The following is a 19,851-nucleotide window of genomic DNA, read 5'->3' as shown; positions in this document are numbered from 1 at the left end:
AAGAGGATAAATGAAAACACTCAATAACTGGTAACTGCATACGTCCTTCCCATGAATGGAGACAGTGATTAAACAGATAGAACCTCGAGTAACAACTTAAAATTGTCTAAAAACTTTACCATCATCCAGAGTCTGGGGAGCCCCATTTCACAGTGAAGACTCAGTGAACCTGTCCCAGAAAAGACTTCCAAGTTTACCTTGAAAGGAGGTCCAGATTTTATAAGATCAGATCAGCAAGTCAAAGTGACTTGATTACACTTTTAGTGGCAGAAACACATGGGTCTGATGGTATAATCCCCAGTTAGCCAGGGCTAGGGCTTGGCCAGAGCCTTAAGCCTTGACTGAGAGAGTTTTCCTAAAATACCTACAAATTTCCCTAAATTTTTATTAATATTAGTTAGGAACATGACTTCAGAAGAATTTATCTTCCCCCAGAGGCTGATTATGAAGCTGGATTAACCAAGGCTGTTCGGACTACTCTTGCAGGTACCCATCTTGGACCGGAATCTGTGGAAACACAAGCATAAACCCCCCCTTCAGGTTATCAGTGGAAAGAGGCCTTCCCATTTTTCACTTTCAAGATTCCTAACAAGTGCCTTAGCTTTTTCTAGGTGTGATTCACCAAAATGTCACTGGATGGGGCTTAGGTCGTTCTGAATGGGATTCAAAAAATTAAGTACATATAGGGCTTTCTGCAATCTTTTGAGGGGGGGAATATAGCCCTTTCCCGCAGTCTCTCTTTTTTGTTTTAACATCATGTACTTGAGAGTGCTATGGGCTCATTCAACAATTGCTTGACCTGTAAGGGACTGTGGAATGCCCGTGACATGGCGCAGTCCTCCACAAATGAAAAAAAGTCAGCTATCCATTTGGATGCATAGGCTGACCCATTATCAATCTTTATGGAGACAGGTACTCCAAGGGCTGCAAAAGCAGTCAAAAATGATGCTGGACATCTTTTGCATGTTCACCTGTATAGGCAGAGGCAAAAATACATGTTGAAAAGGTATTAATTGTAACATGAACGTATTTTAACTTACGAAATTCAGAGATATGTGTAACATCAGTCTGCCAGATTTCTAGAGCTTGCAGTCCCCAGGGATTAACTCTGAGGGCAGGCAAGGATGCTACCTGTTGACAGTCGGCACAGACTTGCACAATTTGCTATGCTTGGTCATGTGTAAGCTGGAATTGTTTTTGAAGAGCTGCTGCACTCTGGTGAAAAAACCCACGTGACAGACATGCCTAAGAAAAATCATCTGGCACAACAATGGCCCCAGCTAACTGGTCTGAATGGGCATTACCTGTAGCGGTCCCTGAGACTTCACCCTAGTTCCCAACTTGCTCAGATGTTAGGAAGAAACCTCTGGGATCCACTACATGGACGTTAATAAAAGATAACAAAAGAGGCTCTTTCCCCCCGGGGAGAATCTGAGGTTTATTTCTTGTGGGCTTCCAGGAGCGAAAGAGGGGGAGGTCAGGGGGCATAGGTCTTTTCTAGGGTCTGTAAGGGGGCAGGAAGAAATTGGATCTTGGCCAACTAAGCACTGCCAGAGGGGAGAGGGACCAGACCACAGGATATTGCAGGGGTCACAGAATCTACCATTTACAATACATCTAGTGAGTTACAACAATTACCTTCAGAGATGGGGCCAGGAAGTCCAGTACGGGAACATATATGTAGGATATAATACCTTTTCGTATGCAACTGCACAGCAAAACGCAAACGCAGTAATAAAAGAGCAATGGGTTAGTTACTTCTTTGATATAAGCTGCTTCTATTCTTGTCACTCTACCTGCAACATAAGCAGAGTCAGTAACAATGTTAAGCTCATCCTGAAATTTTTCAGAAGTCCTAACCACAGCTGCTAATTCTACCAGTTGCGATGAACCATGAACTACTTTTTTGTCTTGTAGCCATTGCCTGTTACTTTGCCACACTATTACAGATCGCCCAGTCTTTCCAGAGCCATCTGTAAACACTGTACAGGCATTGGGAATTGGAATTGGGGAACAGTAAGATTTTTCAATAAAATTCAACTGCAATAGGCTGTTCAACAAACTATGAGAAGGCATATGAACGTTTAATTGACCAGAAAACCCTTTGCAGAGTAACCTGAAAAGCCAGTGAGTGTTGCTGCAGCCAATCAAAATAATCTTGGGTCATGGGTAAGTAGATAACAGAGGGATCAACACCATCAAGTTGAAGCAGACGCTGTCAAGCTCTCTGCATTGACAGTGAAATCAGTTCTATGCGGGAAACAATGTTTTTTCCCAAATTGATGTGGCAAAAAAATCCACTCTAAAATAATGATAGGGTCCTTTTGAGCACATCCCATTGGGCCAACAAAGTGTATGGCTGATAAGGGGAATTGATAAGAAAAAAATTGACAGGGATATCATCAACTTTTCTACCAGCCTGTTGAGCAATTAACATCTCTGTGATCTGTTCTAAGGCTCTTGTTGCTCTGGGTGTCAGGGTGCAACGGGAAGTAAGTTCAGGGTCCCCTTTCAGTAACTGGAAAAGGGGGTTGAGTTGTTCAGTTATAATACCCAATAAAGGGCATGCCCGATTAATTGTTCCCAAGAGCTTTTGCAAATCAGTGAGGACGGGTACTCGAGATATCAATTGCAGCTGCAAAGGCCAAACAGTTTGATTTAAAATTTTCCACCCTAAATATTTCCAAGGGGCTTCTTGTACCTTTTCATTTGCTACTTTCAAACCCTTTCATTCCACTGCTTCAATAACCAATTATTTTACCCTTACTGCTTCAGCTAGAGTGCTAGCAGCAATCAAAATATCATCCATGTAATTATAGAGTAAAACATTCGGGGCTTTCAAGCGTACTGGAGCTAGCACTTGAGCAACAAAAATTTGGCAAACGGTGGGACTATTTTTCATGCCCTGAGGTAAAACTTTCCAATGATATCTTTGGTAGGGTTCGGCAGCATTAATGGAAGGTACAGAAAATGCAAACCAGGGGGCATCATGTTCACAAAGTGGTATGGTAAAAAACCAATCTTTTAAATCAATAAATACAAGGGTCCAGGATTGCAGCAACATTGCAGGAGACAGTAGCCCTAGCTGTAGGGTTCCCATAGGCACAATAAAATTATTGATTTTTCTAAGATCGTGCAGTAATGGCCATGTTCCACTCCTTTTCTGAATAACAAAAATAGGAGAGTTCCACAGGCTAGTTGTGGGAATGATATGGCCAGCTTGGAGCTGTTCTTGTACAAGCTGGTGCAAATGTTGCAGTTTCTCCTGAGATAAGGGCCATGGTCCACCCACACAGGATGATCTATCATCCAGGTGAGGGCTGGGACATGCTCCTCGGCAGTGGCCCCTATGATAAATTTGTTCCCAACATGAGACCCCATTGGCTAAGGCAGTCTCGTCCCCACAAAGAAACAGGGAGTGATAGTACATAAGGTTTCACTGTGGCAGTGCGACCTTCAGGGCCCTCAATTGTGACAAAATTGACACTGTTTTGGAATATAGAGGCCTCCAATCCCAGCTATACCTTTAGCAGCTTGAGTCAGGGGCCAATGAGTGGGCCAGGCTGAGAAAGCTATAACAGTACAATCAGCACTACTATCAAGTATACCAGCAATTTGTAGCTTCTTGTTTTGATGCCAAAGAGCACATTGGAGAGTGGGTCTATGACTGCAAAGTGATTGTGCCCAGATCATCTGTGGCTGCCAATGAAATCAAAGCCACTCTTACCTCTAATTCGTAGAAAACTACCAGGGAGGTTAACATGGAAATAAACAAGTTGAGCAATTCATGCCCCTTCAGAAATTTGACAGGGGGTAAAGGAGTCCAAACCATTATCTGAATCTCCCCAGTAAAATCCCCATCTATGAGTCTAGGCAGAACAAGAAACCCTGTTTTGTGGTCGACGATCGACCAATCACAAGTGCATCACACCCTCTTCCCAGTGGTCCCTGGACATCTGAAGGCAAACAGTGCACATTGCTGTCCTGAAGAGTTATTGTGATGATGGAGGCCAGGTTCATGCCAGTGCCGCCTGCCATCTGTGCTCGCAAGGCGTTTGCGGGGATGAGTGCAGAGGGGCTTGATTTGCTGTCCACATGCCGGTCCCTCCTGCACACTGCTAGTGCTTTCCTGGAGGGCCCATTGATGTAGCCCAACTCCATCCCATCTCTTCCCACACCCAGATACCTTTCTGCAGTGCTGTTCTCCAACCTCTCATTCCCTAGTCTTTTGTACATCCAGGGGTGCCCCATTCCAAGTGAAGAATCTGGCATTTGTCTTTTTTAAACTTCATACAGTGAGTGATTGCCCCTCTCTCTAATTTGTCCAAGTCTCTCTGCAGGACATATCTGCACTTGAGGGAGTCAACACCTCCTCCCAATTTAGTTTCACTGGCAAACTTAGTATTTCTTCGAGTCCCGCATCCAAGTCATTAATGAAGATGTTGAAGTGAACTGGGCTGAGGATGGAGCCCTGTGGAACCCTACTAGTGACTGGTCCCTAGCCTTACGTAAACCCATTCACTATAACTCTTTCTGCCAAACCCATGAGCCAGTTGCTCATCCATCATGTAACATGGTTATCCAGCTGTGTGCTGGACATTTTGACCAGAAGATTTTGTAAGATTATACAAAGCTTTGCTGAAGTCCAAAAAGATTACATCTACTGGGTTTCCTAGATCAACTAGGTGGGATGTTCAAGGAAAGTCAGTGGAAAAGGCAAGGGTGGCTTACATTGTATCTCTGAAGGTTGGCTTAGTGTTTGGTGGCCAAGCAGACAGGGCTGGTGGCAGACAGGAGCCCTGCAGCACTAGAGGGCAGTGCAGCTTTGCTGCACTGCCCTGAAACACAGCTCTGTGCAGAGGAAACGACTTTTTCCAAAGGCATTTTCCAAGCAGAAACCTCACTCCACTGTCACTGCATCTCTCATTCTCTTGTGCCAGGTCATGCTGCTCTCCATCCCACTGCGTCCACCTTGTGCTCAGGGTGCATGTCCAGCATGGGGAACTTTGGGACTTGTGGAGGGGGAAGTTGTTTCTCTGCACCTGTGACTGAATTGTATTAGCACTGTGCATTGTCATCAGCCTCAAAGCAGATGTAGGTCCTGAGCAGAGTGGGATTAAAACTGAAGATGTCTGTGAACCTCCCCAAGCACCACAGCTGTGAGGGAAGTTGGTGCCTAGGGGTTAGACATTCCCTACAGGCCCAGGTCTCCCTTCCTTGTGTCATGACACCTCCTCAACTTCTCTTGGAAATCTCACTATTGCAGATATAATTCTCAACTCTGTGTGTTTCCTATGGGATGCTCTGGCAGGGCTCAGTCCAAAGTGATACTCCTCACACTGAGGTGTGGTGCTAGATGTGCTGAGGGGTCCTCCTTTTCTACAGAAGGTGCTGCTGCCCCAGCAAATGTAGGATGTTCCTCTGAACACCCACATTTCCATTTGTCCATCTGTCCATGTCCTCCATCTACCCTGTTGTTCCCACCACACTTTGAAGGACATGCCAAACTCAGCAGAAGGGAGATTAAGACCATGGTGGTGTCCACTGATGGACCATCTCTGTTCCTTAGACCCCAGTTTTCCAGACACTGGTTTGTTCTGCAAAATAAGATGAATAATGGGATTTTGGCTGCTTTGCAGCTTTTCCTTGGGCCAGGCTGATGGAGGGGTAGACGTGAAGTGGTTGAATGGAAGGACTAGACTGAGTTTACCAATAGGAGGGGGTGAGTTTTGGATTCAAGATCAGGGACCACAATGAGGTAAGAGCATAGGAGAGCCAGATGTGTAAGTCTGTTCCTGGGATGATGATGAAAGATTCTCTGTTTTGCTTTGAAGGACTTCACAAGTAGTTTTAGACCTTAGAAGTGCAGTTTTCTGGGGAATTAAATGATTTGGGTATGGAGACATGTACTGGGATATAAATAACAACTCAGTAGGCATTTAAGGCTCAAAAATGTCACCACATTGAACTCTGGCTTAAACACACTGGGGAGCAACATTGCCTTTTTGCCGTCCTGCAGCTGACTTCTTGTTAAAAAATTTTGTGCAGCTATATAATATCCAAATCAAGCCCAAAAGGTTTTGTTTTATCACAGTGCTGTTGTAGGTTAGGATTTTTCCTTTTTTTTTCTTTCTCTCAGGGAAATTTCTCCCATTTGTTGCCTAAGAGATGATAACTACAACACCTAAGAGACAAAAGTTGTGGCTGGGAGGAAGAGGAGGGGGAAGGGGTGCAGTTTGCTAGCGTCTCTTAGCCGGGGGACTTTCTCTTGGGAAGTGCAGAGATACTGCCAGATTTTGGCTGGGGGATATTACGTTAAGGTAGCAGTTTTGGAGACAGGCTCACAACAGAGCACACTGAGGATCGTGCAACACATGACAGCACAGTAAGCACCTGAAAATGATTACTTGGCAAGCATCCACCTCAACCAGGCCAGAACTCCTGTCCAAAGAGAAGTGGAGTCCTCAGGGTCTTAGTCTCTGTCCTTACGATGGTTGTGAGGCAAATGAGAGAAACTTTGGACCGTCTCTTACAAGGGGTCAGAGTGACTAGACATGATGTCTTCACTTTTGTTCTTTCCTTGAGTTTATCTCTCCCATGGCTTCCACTGTACCAGGGCCAGGACGTCTGCAGCACTACCCAGCTCAGCTTCTGTAGATGTCTGATCTTCCACGGCCCACAGTTTTGTCTTTCTTGAACATGTTATCATAGAGGTGTTACCAGCTTTTCAAATTGGCTTAGCACTGTGCCTATTCTCAGAGCCAGCCAGTGATTGGTTTTGGCAAGCACAGAGGAAGCTTTTAGCAGCTCCTGACAGAAAATCACTTCCATGGCTGACTTCTCCTCACCAAAAGTCAATTAATGCCAAACCAAGACGTATATATATAATCTAGTAAAGAACTGTTATTCCTTTTCCCATATCTTTGCCTGAAAGTCCCGTGATTTCAAAGTAGATATACTGCAGGACCAGAGATGTGCTTACATCCCCATTGACAAAGGGACCTACAGAGCCTAGAAACACATCACTCTAAAAATCCTGTTAATGGGGGATGTCCTCATCCTTTGTCTGAAAAAAATAGGAGGTTAATGTTTTCTGTCACTTGTGAGGTTAGACCTCTGGGTACTCTTAGGCACCCAACTTGTCAGGTTGTTTTCTTCAATGAGCTAAGATGCTAATATTTGCTATAAAGTTTTTTATTGCAGAAGCACATCAGTCTCAAAGGCAAAAGCAAAGCAAATAGCAAAAGGCAATGACAAAAAGCAATGGCAAAACGCACCAATGCACATTCTTATATAGAAACTTCCGAACAAGCTAAGACACAAACTCGGACCACTACTTCTTAACCTATTAGAATTCTAGTTTCTTAGCACGCCAGGCTACGTACAAACTGCGCACATGGCCTATCTTGTTCTAACTGAAAAATGTAAGCAATATTCTTACTATAGGTTTATTATGTCTAAGGCTGTGTTCTTGGAGACTCCACGGAACCCCTAGTATTTAAGACTATGTTTTTCAACCTTCACTAGAACATGTACTAATACTCTGGCATTTGAGACCTTTACTCACTAAAAGCACTTAAAACTCATTCTACTTACTTCCTTGCTTGCTTATACTAAAACTTCTACTTTATGTGTGAGTGGCTTAACATACTTCAATCTATCCAAAGGCTTTAATTCAATCCCTGCACTCTGATCTCTCTCTAAAGAATTCAGAGAGACTCCTGACTTGCTGACTCCAACAGTCACATTTTACACTTTTTAACCAGAAGATGGTCTCCCACACTTTCTGCTGCCTTTCCTCTGATGTTATGGAAATAGAAACCAATACAACAAATGAGACCGAAAATTCTTAAAATGCAAATTTCCTGCTCAGAGGAAGCAGGTAAATGAATCCCATCCAGTTTGGGGAGATGCATATATAGTTGTGGGTGTAAATATAGGTATTTAGTGGCAGGATAAGTGTTTCTTTCAATCCAAGTTGGTTTGCTCAAAGATTGTCTTTTCAGTAGGAAATTTATTGCTGCACACAATGCCTGGATGTCTCTTCCAAACCTTTCCTGGATGGTGGGATTGAAAGATTTCATTGTGACTAACAGAAATAGTGAGAGGAACGTGGTCTTCACACTTGAAGCCACATGATGCTGCCCTGATGTCCATTTCTCCAGTGTTATTCTGCTTTACCCTTCACCTAGTCGTACCATAGTGGAGAAACCCCTCATCGTTGGCTTGTTTTCTTTTTAATTTTTTTAATGTAGTTCCTGTAATGTCAAAGCAGAGAAACTATTGATAAAGCTTAATTTCTTCCTGCTTTTGTTACCTGCTTGATTATTTAATTTCTCATTGTACATTCTTCTGAGATGCCTTGTCCAAATGGAAATAAAATATGTATGGTTATAGGAGTTGTTTGTTTCCCTTTGGGAAAAATAAAACCCCTTGTCTGTGAAAAATAAGCAGTTATCACAGAAGATATGGATTGCTTCTGCATGGTGGTCCTGGGGAGGGAACCACCAAAACTTGCTCCATCACATGCCTGTGAATGACATTATTCCTTAAAGCTGGCAGGCTGTGTATGTCTTTGCTCTGATGCCTTGAGGAGCTGGAACAGAGGCTACACACACAGTTAAGGGGAACAAAATGGGTATTTATTGTGAGGCCCACGAAAGGCCTACAAAAGCCACGCCCCAGCAATACAAGTGCCACAGTAGTGGCCCCTGCCCGGATGGCTCCAAGATGGAAGGAAAGGAGAGGGCTGGTCACAAAATCTTACACTTTTATAGGTTCTGGTTAATTTGCATGAACCCACCCTCCACCTTTCCACGTAGTTTGTGCTTAGGGCCTGAAGTTTGGAGAAACTGTCCTTGAGTTCTTAACTAGAATAGGACTGTTTTGTCTTCATCACCCTAGGAGATGAGAAAAGCACATCCAAGGAGAACAGGAAAACTTAAAACTAAAGGCATCAGTTTGGCCAGCCTTCCTCATGGGGCTATGAATAAATACAACATAAAAACATGTATTCCTCATGTTTGGGTTGCTGCATGTTTACAAGATAAGAATGAGAAGATTTAGGGTTGGTAGTTGCATGGACATGGTTTGCAGGAGCAGTGGGAGAGATGAGACACCCTGTCTGGTTGTTTTATGGTTGTTCCGCAACAGTAATCCAGACTGAAGCTAGGTTATAAGATATGCAAATATGAAGTACAGATTTGAATTTGTTGTCATTTAAAAGAAAATATGAGTTCAGGATGATCTCCGGTTTTCTAGCCTGATGGTACCAGCAGAGCCCATTGCTGCTGCTGGACCTCCTAGGCATGCCACAGCATGCTGGCAGTGGCCGGTCTGCTCTAGCTATTGGGTCTGTAGTCAATAAAAGCTTGGGTTTCCAAAAGCAAAAATTCTAGGGTGATCTTTTTTAAAGCTTTCTTCTCGTTTTGGTTATTCCCATCCATGCCACTGGAACTTGTTCAGCCCTGCAGCTAGGACCTCAGGTCTGGACAGCACTGGGAGATGTGAAGGACAAAGAAGCTTCAGGGTTGCCTATGGTTGCACAACTAAGTCACCCTAAAGGTTATGGAGAACCAAGGGGCTAGGTGGATCATAGATGGAGTTGGAGATGTAACTGGCATGCTAAAAAAATCATCCCCTCACATGTAGATTTTGACCTGGAAACCCGGTGATAGGTTTTGATACATAGATTGCTGTAATAAAGTTTCCACTTGTTCTTTATTTTGCTTTCAATGCAAATCAGCCTCACATGCCTTAAGGCTTTGGGAGTCAGTTCAGTCCCCAGTCCCCATGTTCCCCATGGCATCATGGCCCAGCAAAACAGGTCACCACTCCAATAAGCAGAAAGGTGAGGAGTTGAACTCACACTAAAATGGTATTTGAGTCAGTAAGAGAAAAAGGGGTAAAAAAAATCCCCTGTCCATTAGGGTGTGAGCAGCCACCTTATCTTGCAATAAAGGCTAGAGTGTGCTTTGGATTTTCTAGTTTGCTGCACCATGTGACCCCAGTGACTCCAAGTTAAGCCTTATTATATAATGGCCAGGTGTTTTGTTGGAAAACCTCAATCCTTTCAGAGCAGAATTTGTTGGGTATTTTTTCTTTTATATCATGATTTAATTTCCCTCCCTGCCTACCACTACACTGAAGGTGTCAGTCTGGAATCAGGGTCCTTAATTCCCTTTTTTATTTTTTTGATACTGCAGAGAAAGGCGAGGAGGGAGGTTTATTTTTGTTTACTTGGGTTAAAGCACCTCTCCCCTCAGTCAGGGGGAAGGATTACGTGATGTGCAGCAGGTATTTTATGAATGGAGCACAACCTTGTGACTGTTCATTGCTTGACTGAAGGGCGAGGGAGGGCAAAGAGAAAGAAAAATTTAAAAAATAAAGCCACCACCCAGTAACTTCATCTGATTCATTTTGGCTGGAAAACTTTTTCATCACTGTGATTCTTAAATGTGATAGGTTGACTTGGGAAGAAGAAACTCAGAGAGAGGTTCTCCCTAAGGGAATTTCCTCTGTGGGGGTTGGGACACCTGCAACAGCCAATTAGAGGAAGTTATTTCACTCCCTGAACACACATTTTGAAGGAGGTAATCCGGAACTGAGCCTCTTTGTCTTTCCGGTGGCTGAGCAGGTAACATCAACCCGAGCTTCCCCCTCCCACATGCGGGGGGGTGGGGGAGGCTCAGGAGGCCGCTTAGGCCCCATTTGCCAACGAGGGGACCCAATGGCCGGGGGGAGAAAAAGTTGTGTGATGAGACCTTCACAGCTTCCTCCTCCACGGGCCTGTGGCTCTGGCGTGGGGGGGGCCCGGATCCTGCTGCTGTTGGACACGCCGGGCCTGCCCGGGTGGCCATGAGCAGTGTGGGGCTGCAGCCCAGCCCCAGAAAGGCTGATTGACACCTCAGCTGCCCCCCCAGCGCAGCCTTAGCCTGGCCCAACTTTTGTAGTTGTGTTAAACTTTAACTCTAGTACTCAGATAAGATTTGCAAAGCCTCCAGCCTTTCCTTTGAATATGAAAGGGAATAAGAAGATTTCTGAAGTCAGTGATGTAAGAGCTAAGTTTTTAAGATGGAAGGAGAATGAGAAGATGCTGAAATGGCTGAAAATCTTTTTGTAAAATTGTAGAGATGAACTGATGTACTGAATATTCCTATAAACCATGGAAAGAGACATGGGGGGATGGAAATGTTCCATTTAATAGATGATTTGACCAAAGAGCACCTGTGTTAAGAATTTCTGCCCTGAGTTAAGAAGGGGATTTCAGTTTTCTGAAGATGAAGCCTGAGCAGAGAGAAAGGAGACAGAGAGAATCTTTACTGTCTAACATTTCATTCTTAAAAGTAATACCCCATGAGACAGACATGGCCCACATCTACAGCTTTGGGAAGGCTGTGGAGTTGGGAGGAGTGTCACGGTTGCAGGTTCCCGGGCGGGTGCAAATCGTGAAAGATAAAACCACAAGAGGACTGTCTTCTTCCTTCTTGTGGGAAAAATCCCTACAGCTTCAACAAGAAGAGGCTTCTCTCTCCAGAAGCAAACTGAGAAAGACTAAATTGGGGACTGACCGAAGTATTTGTTATATGTTTGTTTTGTTGTTATAAAGATTGGGAGAGGGAAGGAAGGAGTGATCTGGAAAAATCTTATTCTGAATTTTTTTGTCCTTTCTCTTTGTTTGTGTAGTTAATGAATTTTCTTTTATACTCTCTCAAGTTTTAGGCCTGCCTTGCTCTTTTGCTCTTGGTTCTGTCTCACAACAGAAAAAATAAGTTTATTTAAATTGGATCTCAAAACGAAGACATTAAGCCAGGAGGACACTTTCTTCTCTCTCAAGAACAATAAAGGGGTCAGCAGGCTGATCCTCCCTCCCACACCCTCTTCCTTCCATCTTGAGGGGTCTGTGCAAATATCCCAGACTGCTTTTGCAGTGGCCTGAGGAACATAAGCCACATATGTGACATTAAAGAGAGACTCTGCCAACTCAGTAGTCTTGAGCTGCAAAAAAAACCAAAGAAGTCTCTGAGGAGCTCTATTTCAGATGTAGCATTGCACTTGGAGAAGTGTACCGATGAGTGTTGCTCATGATGGGGGGACATTTGTCCACTTACCATGCATAAGTGCTCCTTCACGATGCCATGGCAGCATCTTTCCCAACATTTGCTCAACAAGTGGCCAAATTCCCATAGAGGTGAGGTGAACCCTCATATTTATCTGCTTGCCCAAGATGGGGAATTTCTGCTGCTCTCATAGTGCATGTGCAAAGCCTGTGTGCTGCTGGTGTATGGTCTCCAGAAAGGATGAGGTTGAAGGAGGCATAGCTGCTTGCCATTGTCACAGGGCAAGCTGGCTTGTACTGGGCAGTTAATCTGACCACTGATAAGAGAAGGGGCCTGGCTTAATAGACAGGCCCCCAGAGAACAGAGATAGGACAGAATTGGAGACAGACAAGGATGTGATCCAATGAGTTCCAGCCTAAGCTGCAGAGAGCTATTGGTCAGAGAGCTGAGCAGCCTGAACTTGGAACCAATCACGGGAGCTTACCCGGGAACATGAAAAAGGGTATTTAAGGTGAAGTCGGAGGGGAATAAAGGCTTTTTGTCACATGGTGTCTTGGTTTGAAAGACAGGTATGGTCTAAGGAAAGGCAGGAGCCCCTTTTCTGCGATGCAGCGTGCAACCCCCCTCCCTTTTAATTATTTTAGGTCCAATTCAGACACCTTCAGGCAGGAGATATGGGGATGAGAATAACAGTTCTTTACTGGTATTTAACAAAGCAGAAAAAAACAACAACAGCTATAAAAATTGGCAACAGAAACAGTCTAGCTCCGCTCCAGTCCCTTCTGGCCGCAGGCCGTCTCCCTGTGCTGTTACCGGTGCTGTGGGGGCAGGGCAGGTCCCGCGCAGTTGAAGAGGGCTGGGTGATGGCGGCCGCGGCCCAGGGGTGAGCGGGGATGGGGAAAGTTACTCCCCCCTCACGGTGTCGGTCGTGGTGCTCAGCGGAGTGTCCGGAGGTAGTAGGGTGAGCTGGGAGAGCAGCAGAGCGATGTCCAAAGGCAGGGAGCGTGGATCTCAGCGCTGGGATGGCAGGGGAAGATGCCAGAGCAGAGCCCAGGTTGTCTTCCCACTCCAGGAGCCAAGCGAGAGAGCGAGCCCAGCTCCAGACCCCCCTATCCCACCTTTCCTTTTCCGGTTCCCCCCCCTCCCCCTCCAGCCACCCCCCTACGAGAGAACATTATCTGTCGTTTTAAGGTGTAGCCACAATTACTTAGCATAACAATGGGAGAAATTCCACAGAGAGAAAAGCGAAGCATTCAACCCCCAACACATGGATTACAGAGTGCTGTGTCTTCTGTCTTGCACACTGTGCCAGTCGCAGTAACATGCCATGTGTTTGCTCCAGGGATTGATTACCATCCGACAACATCCAGGTTTTCAAGCCAGCACTTTTAATGACATGTCTGCAATGTGCCACCAGTCCTGTCCATTATTAAGGGAGTCTGCAGCTCTCTGTTAGGGGAGGTTGTACATGGATCAGAGGGATACTGTGGTTTCTAGGAAATTTCTTGTGAATCCTGAGCAAAACTTGCAGACCATGCTAGGTTCTGCCACCATGAACAGTGTTACTTCTTCCAGGTGGAATCTGCCAGGCTAAATGCCACTTACCTTCCCAAAGGAGAAGGCGGAACCTGTGGTCTTCTATGAGAAGGCAAGTTCAATGTAGTAAGCATATAATTCGCAAAGACCTGATGTATTTGCCAGATGGAAAGTGGATGATGCTCATCAAATTGTAGAAACCCACCTCTTTTTACCCCCTTCTTTTCTGACACAATAACCATCTAATAGTATATGTTGAATCATGGTTTTAAAAAGTTAGAATTTTTGCTAAGAGTAGAAGTAGTTTCCATGACCAAGATGTAAGTAAGGTAGGTAAATGGTAGGTTAATAATTACTAGATGCTTAGGCTAGAGCTAAATAGGTATAATTATCTGCTATTATGAACCTGCCTATAGAAAAAACGTAAAATAAGTAAACCGTTAATCATAAAGCATAGGGCCTTGGATCGTGCCAGAGGGTCACAGAGACCTGATGAAGACTCTCCTGACTTCATCCTTCAAGACTACTGACCCATTTTGAGACCACCGACCCAAATTCAAGAGAAGAACTGCGCACGCGTGAAGGACTAATGGGCTCATTTTAATATGGGATGGGGATGGGAGGTGCTGGGGTTATGCATATGTATTGTATGTAAGATCTTTGGGAATAAATAGATGGCAAAGAACCTTGTTCGGGGCGGTCACGCCTTTCGGAGGTGACTCCCGTGCCGCCCGCTGGTGAATAAACATACCACTTTCTAACTTTAATTAGTTAGAGGGTCTTTGTCCGTCATTATACCGATTTTTTTTTTAACGATTCAATGTGACCTCCTCTTGCTTTTTTCCCAGCTTTTTGGACCTTGATACCAAGCAGTCACATGAATCATAATGGTGATTTTGTCATAAGGCAATTTCTGTTTTTATTAACTCCTTGCTGTGTTGATAATGTTTTGATGTTGATGGTCAGGATTTCCTCACACTACATGAGCTTTCCTGAAGATCAGCTCTGTGAGCAGTGGAGGAAGTAGCTGTTACAAAATTGCTCCTGGCTACTGAGAACTGGATGGCCAACTTCAAAGTACATGCAGTTTGACATAATCTGATGAGCACAGCAGCAGCTTGTCTTTCCTCTTTTCTGCTTTGTTGGTACAGGCAGGTCGGAACTCCACTTCTGGAAACACTCTGAGGGCTGAAGGAAAATCAAACCTAGTTTTGAAAAACTGTCAAGAGACCAGGACTTCTGGCAATGGAGATGGGGGGGAGTTGTCCCATGTCTTGCCTGAAATCCTAAAGGTATGGTGTGTTGAGCGATTGAAGAGATGGGACTCATTGTGTGGATGCAAAAAGCCAATTTATTGATTACAGAGTGTAGCTTATATAGCCTTACAGCTTTGAATAAAATATTCTACTGCCGAACAATATCCATATTGTTCATGTTTCTTATCAATATGCTTAACTACGATCTTTGCAGGTGCAGTTTCACATGACTACCAAAAAACAAAACACAATGTTCCTTTCCTACCTCCCTCAAATCTTTGTTTGAATCTCCCATGGCTTTTGGCCTACCAAGTTCAAAATGTCCAAATCAATCATTTTCCCAGTTCTCTCTGTTTTGTCTGCTTCACTGCTCAACTGCCTCCCCATAATGGTGAGAACGCTCATGGCCAGAGAGGAATTCAGGGTCTCACCACCACCCCTCTTGTGGTGTTACATTCTTGGGACTACACACACTACAGAGTCCTTTAGCTGAAAGTAAAACTATTTGTAGTTCACTTTATAAATGCTTAGGCAAACAGATTAAAACTCTTCTTTTTTACAAATGCCCTTGTTTGACAGTAAAAGCAAGCAAGCAACCAGCAAATTTTTATTTCAGCTGCTTTTCTCCTGGTACTGGAGCAGCTTTCTGATCTTTGTGTTCAGCATCTAGCTCCAGAATTTCAGTGGTGTTTCCAAGCAGAATAATGAAAGATAATTACATGGGCTACATTGACTTTGGTGGAGGGCAGGTGAAGTGTGACAGACTTCCAAGATACAGATTCTTTGTTTCTATTCCTCGTCTATCAGAAGAAATAGTGCCCAGCTGCCACAAAAATATAATGCAAGTAGCCCCAAGGGTTGCAAATGTACATGAGGCTGGGAACCTGCTGCATTAGAGGTGAAGCTCCTTGACCACTAGACCATCTTGCTGTTTCTGTCTGAAGTAGAAGGAGATTTCCTTGATTGACTTCTACTTGACACATCTTTTCATGGTGTGATTTGCATACAAGACAGGACTTGAATTTATTCTGACAGTCCTCAACTTCTGAGAGTTGTTGGTTCAGGAAGGGCAAGGCTGCAGTGCAGCAGTTGATGGTCATACTCTTCTGGGAGGTCTAAGATAGCTTTCCTGACATGAGGTTGAATGAAAAAGAAGGTGTTTTGGCAGTGCAAAAGTCTTTCTGCATGCACTGCAGTGAAAATTGCTGATGTAGTGGTTGCCTAAAGTGGTTTGCAGTTTGGAGTAATCCAGGCATCTTTCACAGGTGCTTTTCCAAAGGTACTTGGTTATTTAGTGCCATTGCTATATGTAGCAGAGGCAGATCAGATGTTCATGCCCTGGTGGGAAGGACTGACTGTTCAGGAGCAGATGAAAATGCAGCAGAGGATGGTTAGAAGCGAATTGGATGAGGCTGGGTAAAGGATGGGAATGGGACTTGGTGATGTTCCATTAGTCCACTGTCAAGTCTGGGCAAGTTGCTGCTCCTTGATAAAAGCAATCCTATTTCTAGATAAATCAAAAACAAATCTTAATTGTCTGTGTCCAGGTTTCTAATCTTCTGCTCATCTGTTTTGTCTATATTTTTTAAGTCTTGCCTGTGATGCCTGTTTGGTGTGGTTGCCTCTGTGCCAAGAAGGTTTTCACTGCAGACCTGTTCACGTGCCCACAGCCACAAAGGTCCTGGCATGGGTGGATGCAATTGAAAAACAGTTAAAAAGCTCATATGAAAGAGCATGGAAGGCCAAAAAAGCAAGTCATGCAGGTGACCTCCAGCCCTTTAGAAGATGCGGGACCTCTCTGAAAATTCCCCATTGGGTGCTGAACTTTGCTACAGGGTGTTTTTGTGTATTTTTTATCGACACATCTCTCTTCTTTGCCCGGGTGTCCACCAAAAGGCTTTTCATATCTTAACACATGCAGAGACCCACATCCAGGGGCCAGCTTCAAGGAGGCTCCTGCCCTGGGAGATGAGGACTATGGTAGCTGGGGGTTTCTGCTGGAGATTTAAGAAGTCTCTGGTTTGGGAGCTGTGTACAGTATGAACAGTCATCACCCTCATCTTTCATACACCTCATCTCACTGGTTAGGATAATTTTCCCCATGGAAACCATTAAGAATTTTTGTTATTTCCTTTCCAGAGGCTTTGTTTGGGTATGGATTTCTGGAAGGTATTTCACAGGCAGGTATAAAGACATGCTTTACCTGGAGGCTAGGCAAGGCTTCTTTAAAGCCAAGCCTTTAACCTGGTGGTGTCAAGAAAATTAATACACAAACACTAGAGGTTTATGTCCAAAAAGGAAACAGAGGAGTCCTGTAACTTTATTCAAATAAAGGGAGAGGCTATGGGGCAGTTACCCTGGGGTCTCTCAAAATTTTTAGGGGATGTAGTCACCTTTTTATCCTAATTTCCTGGCTGCATTTCCCTCTCTTTCCCCATTGGCTGACGCACTTGAGAAGTACAGACTCCCCAAAACGCCTAATACCTAAGAACCCCTTCTAATGTATACCCTCTCTCCCCCTCCCGTTTTTCTTTTTCCTTGTGTCTCTGTTCTTTTTCTCTAAATACTGAGATTTTGCACAGCCTTGAGTGAGTAACAGTCTGTGTCAATTAGTGGAATTCCTATGGAATTTATGGTTCCCCCCATTGCTTCTTTCACCTCTCCGTATTTGTCCTTATCTACCATCAGGCTCACAGCTTGTTTGTAAACACACCTCCTTCTCATTCCTTTCAGTGGCAAAATAGAAACCATTTGTTGCCTGGTCAGATGGAGAGAGGTCAGGGAAAGAAGGGAATTAATCAGATGGAATCATCCCAATTAAACACTGCACACCAGGGTTAAGGGCTTTATCCAGGAAAACCTTGAAATATGTGCTTAAAATTAAGTCTCCCTGACTTCATTCTTATTACTCTTCTGCTTAACTTTAAGCATGTGCCTAAGTGCTTAGGTGGCTGAGGGCCAAGGCAAATAGCAGACTTAGGAGCAGATTTGCATAAAGTAAGTGCTTTACTGGACTGAAGTTCTGAGGGACAGTGGATGCTATAGCAGGTCTGGGATGATGGAAGGGGATAGTGCTGCATATCTCAGCTCCATCAAATTATTCAGCTTCAGATACCACAGACCTGGGACTATGCTTGCTTTATGGGGAATACCCTAACAGTGTAAATGGGTGCCTTAATCTCTGTATTTCATATTTTGCTGTTCTGAAGGCATCAGCCTCATCCATAGCCTTGTGTATACCACAGAGTCTTAGAAAAAATATACAGCTTTTTCCTCTTGAGAGAATAGAACATTTTAGTGGAGGAAAATAGTCTTGATTTTATCATCAGAAGAGGAAGGAGAACAGATTATATGACCTGACTAATAAATCTTCATAGGAATTCTTTTGCCTACATTAACACAACAAAAAAGACTCCTGTATTAGCACAAGCTTTTATAATGGCTTTATCTCCTTTTTTCTTGTTCCAAGCTACTTCCTGAAAGCCTTATTTTAATCCCCCTTTTGCTCATCCTTCCTGGACTTCTTAGAATGGCTATGGGGTTTTTTCTTTATTTTTAATCTATGAATGACAGCTAATGATGGTAGATGTGGCAAGCATGAAAATGAAAAGCCACCATCAGAAAACAAGATCTGTGTTTTTTGAAAACAACACTATCAGGGGTTAAGGGCAATCTGCAGCTGGAACTAATACAGTGCTCATCTTACTTCCTCAGTAACTCTGCTGGGGGAGTGGGCAGTTGCCAGATGAAGGAAGTATGGTTAGCCATTGAGTCTTTGAATGCAGCTCCATTTCCCCCTGAAACCCGTGCAATTTATATTAACCTCCAACTTTTCTTAGCTGATGTGAATTTTTATCATTTATTTTGTGTTTTAAAGGAAGAGTTTTGCTTTTGCTGCTTAGATTTGTCAGAGGAGCGTAGGAGAGAGTTCTGCTCCTCGCACTGCATTTTTGCTGGTGAAAGGCCATGGATGTCAAATGAATAATTTTTGGCAGTGATAAGGAGAGAAAGACTGAGGCTGCCAAGCAGAGAGTCATAGGCATCTAATGGTTTCACAATGTTATAGATGGGTAATATGATGATTGGCTCGCTAATTAAGGGATGAATATTGTGTGTATGTTAAGAGAAGTTTTGTTGATGTATGGTTATGTTATTGCAGTTTGTTATTTGTACACCCTCTGTTCTCCCCATAGTCCCCTTTCCCCACCCCTGTATTGTTGCCACCAGACAGCCTTGGTTGTCAGGGTTGTCAGGGACATGTGGAGGGAGGATGTGTACATTTGCACCTTTCATAGAGCAGTTGGGAATGGGGAAAGTTTGTTGCTGGGGAGGCTTGGCATGACAACACTTCACCTCCAATCAAGTTTCAATAAGGTCTCCACCAATGGACAGCAAAGAAGAGTTGACTGGCAGACTTCGGGAGGGGCCAGGGTTGGCTGACAAAACACCAGGGGTATAAAAGGCGGAGCAGCCATTTTGTGGATGAGCCTCTGGCAGTCGGCCATGCTCCTAGTGCTGTTCCTTTTTCCTTATTCAATCCTTGTTGTGTTGTTGAGGTTTAATAAACCTTTACAATTTTAAAGTGAGCAGTCGTTTCTCACAACAGTGAGGAAAAGGTTAAGACTGCATGAGACCCTTCCCCCTCCCTGACAGTGGAGGGAGAAAACAAAAACGAAACTAGGAGATGTTAAAAAATGTTGGAGACAAAATCTTACTAAAATAAAATAGCAATAAGCACAGCAATAAAAAGAAAATTGTACAAAAGAGGGAATGGTTTAACCAACAAAAGCAAGGTGTTACGTAGTCCCCCCAGAACAAAGACAAGATGGCTGCCATTCCCAGTCACTTCCTTGTGGCTCAGGAAAACAAAATACTGTGACAAACATACCTCTGCTGCTTAATGCCCTTTTCTGGACAGGCAAAGCCAATGGGAAACGGGGCCAAAATAAAACCTGTAAGGCTAGTTCGTCTGAAAGGATTCACTCTGCTAAGATACCAGC

General features: G+C 44.0%; 1 protein-coding gene across 8 annotated transcripts in view; it reads left to right on the top strand.

Annotated features, from left to right (window-relative positions):
• The window catches only part of LOC148220342 (CBP80/20-dependent translation initiation factor-like), a 359,880-nt gene that overhangs the window by 183,412 nt on the left and 156,617 nt on the right, over positions 1-19,851 (top strand). For 7 of the 8 annotated variants that reach the window (XM_088155618.1, XM_088155616.1, XM_088155617.1 and 4 more), the window contains one exon: positions 14,747-14,887. The exons of the other annotated variant lie outside the window; for it this stretch is intronic. In XM_088155618.1, the coding sequence (XP_088011744.1) occupies positions 14,747-14,887 (141 nt within the window). The remainder of the gene's footprint in view (positions 1-14,746; positions 14,888-19,851) is intronic. 8 annotated transcript variants of the gene reach the window in all.

This window comes from Sturnus vulgaris, chromosome W (genome assembly GCF_052056855.1).
Source record: "Sturnus vulgaris isolate bStuVul1 chromosome W, bStuVul1.hap1, whole genome shotgun sequence".
NCBI lineage: Eukaryota > Metazoa > Chordata > Aves > Passeriformes > Sturnidae > Sturnus > Sturnus vulgaris.
Note: the sequence above shows the minus strand (reverse complement) of the source record. Positions and strands in the feature narration are given on the sequence as shown.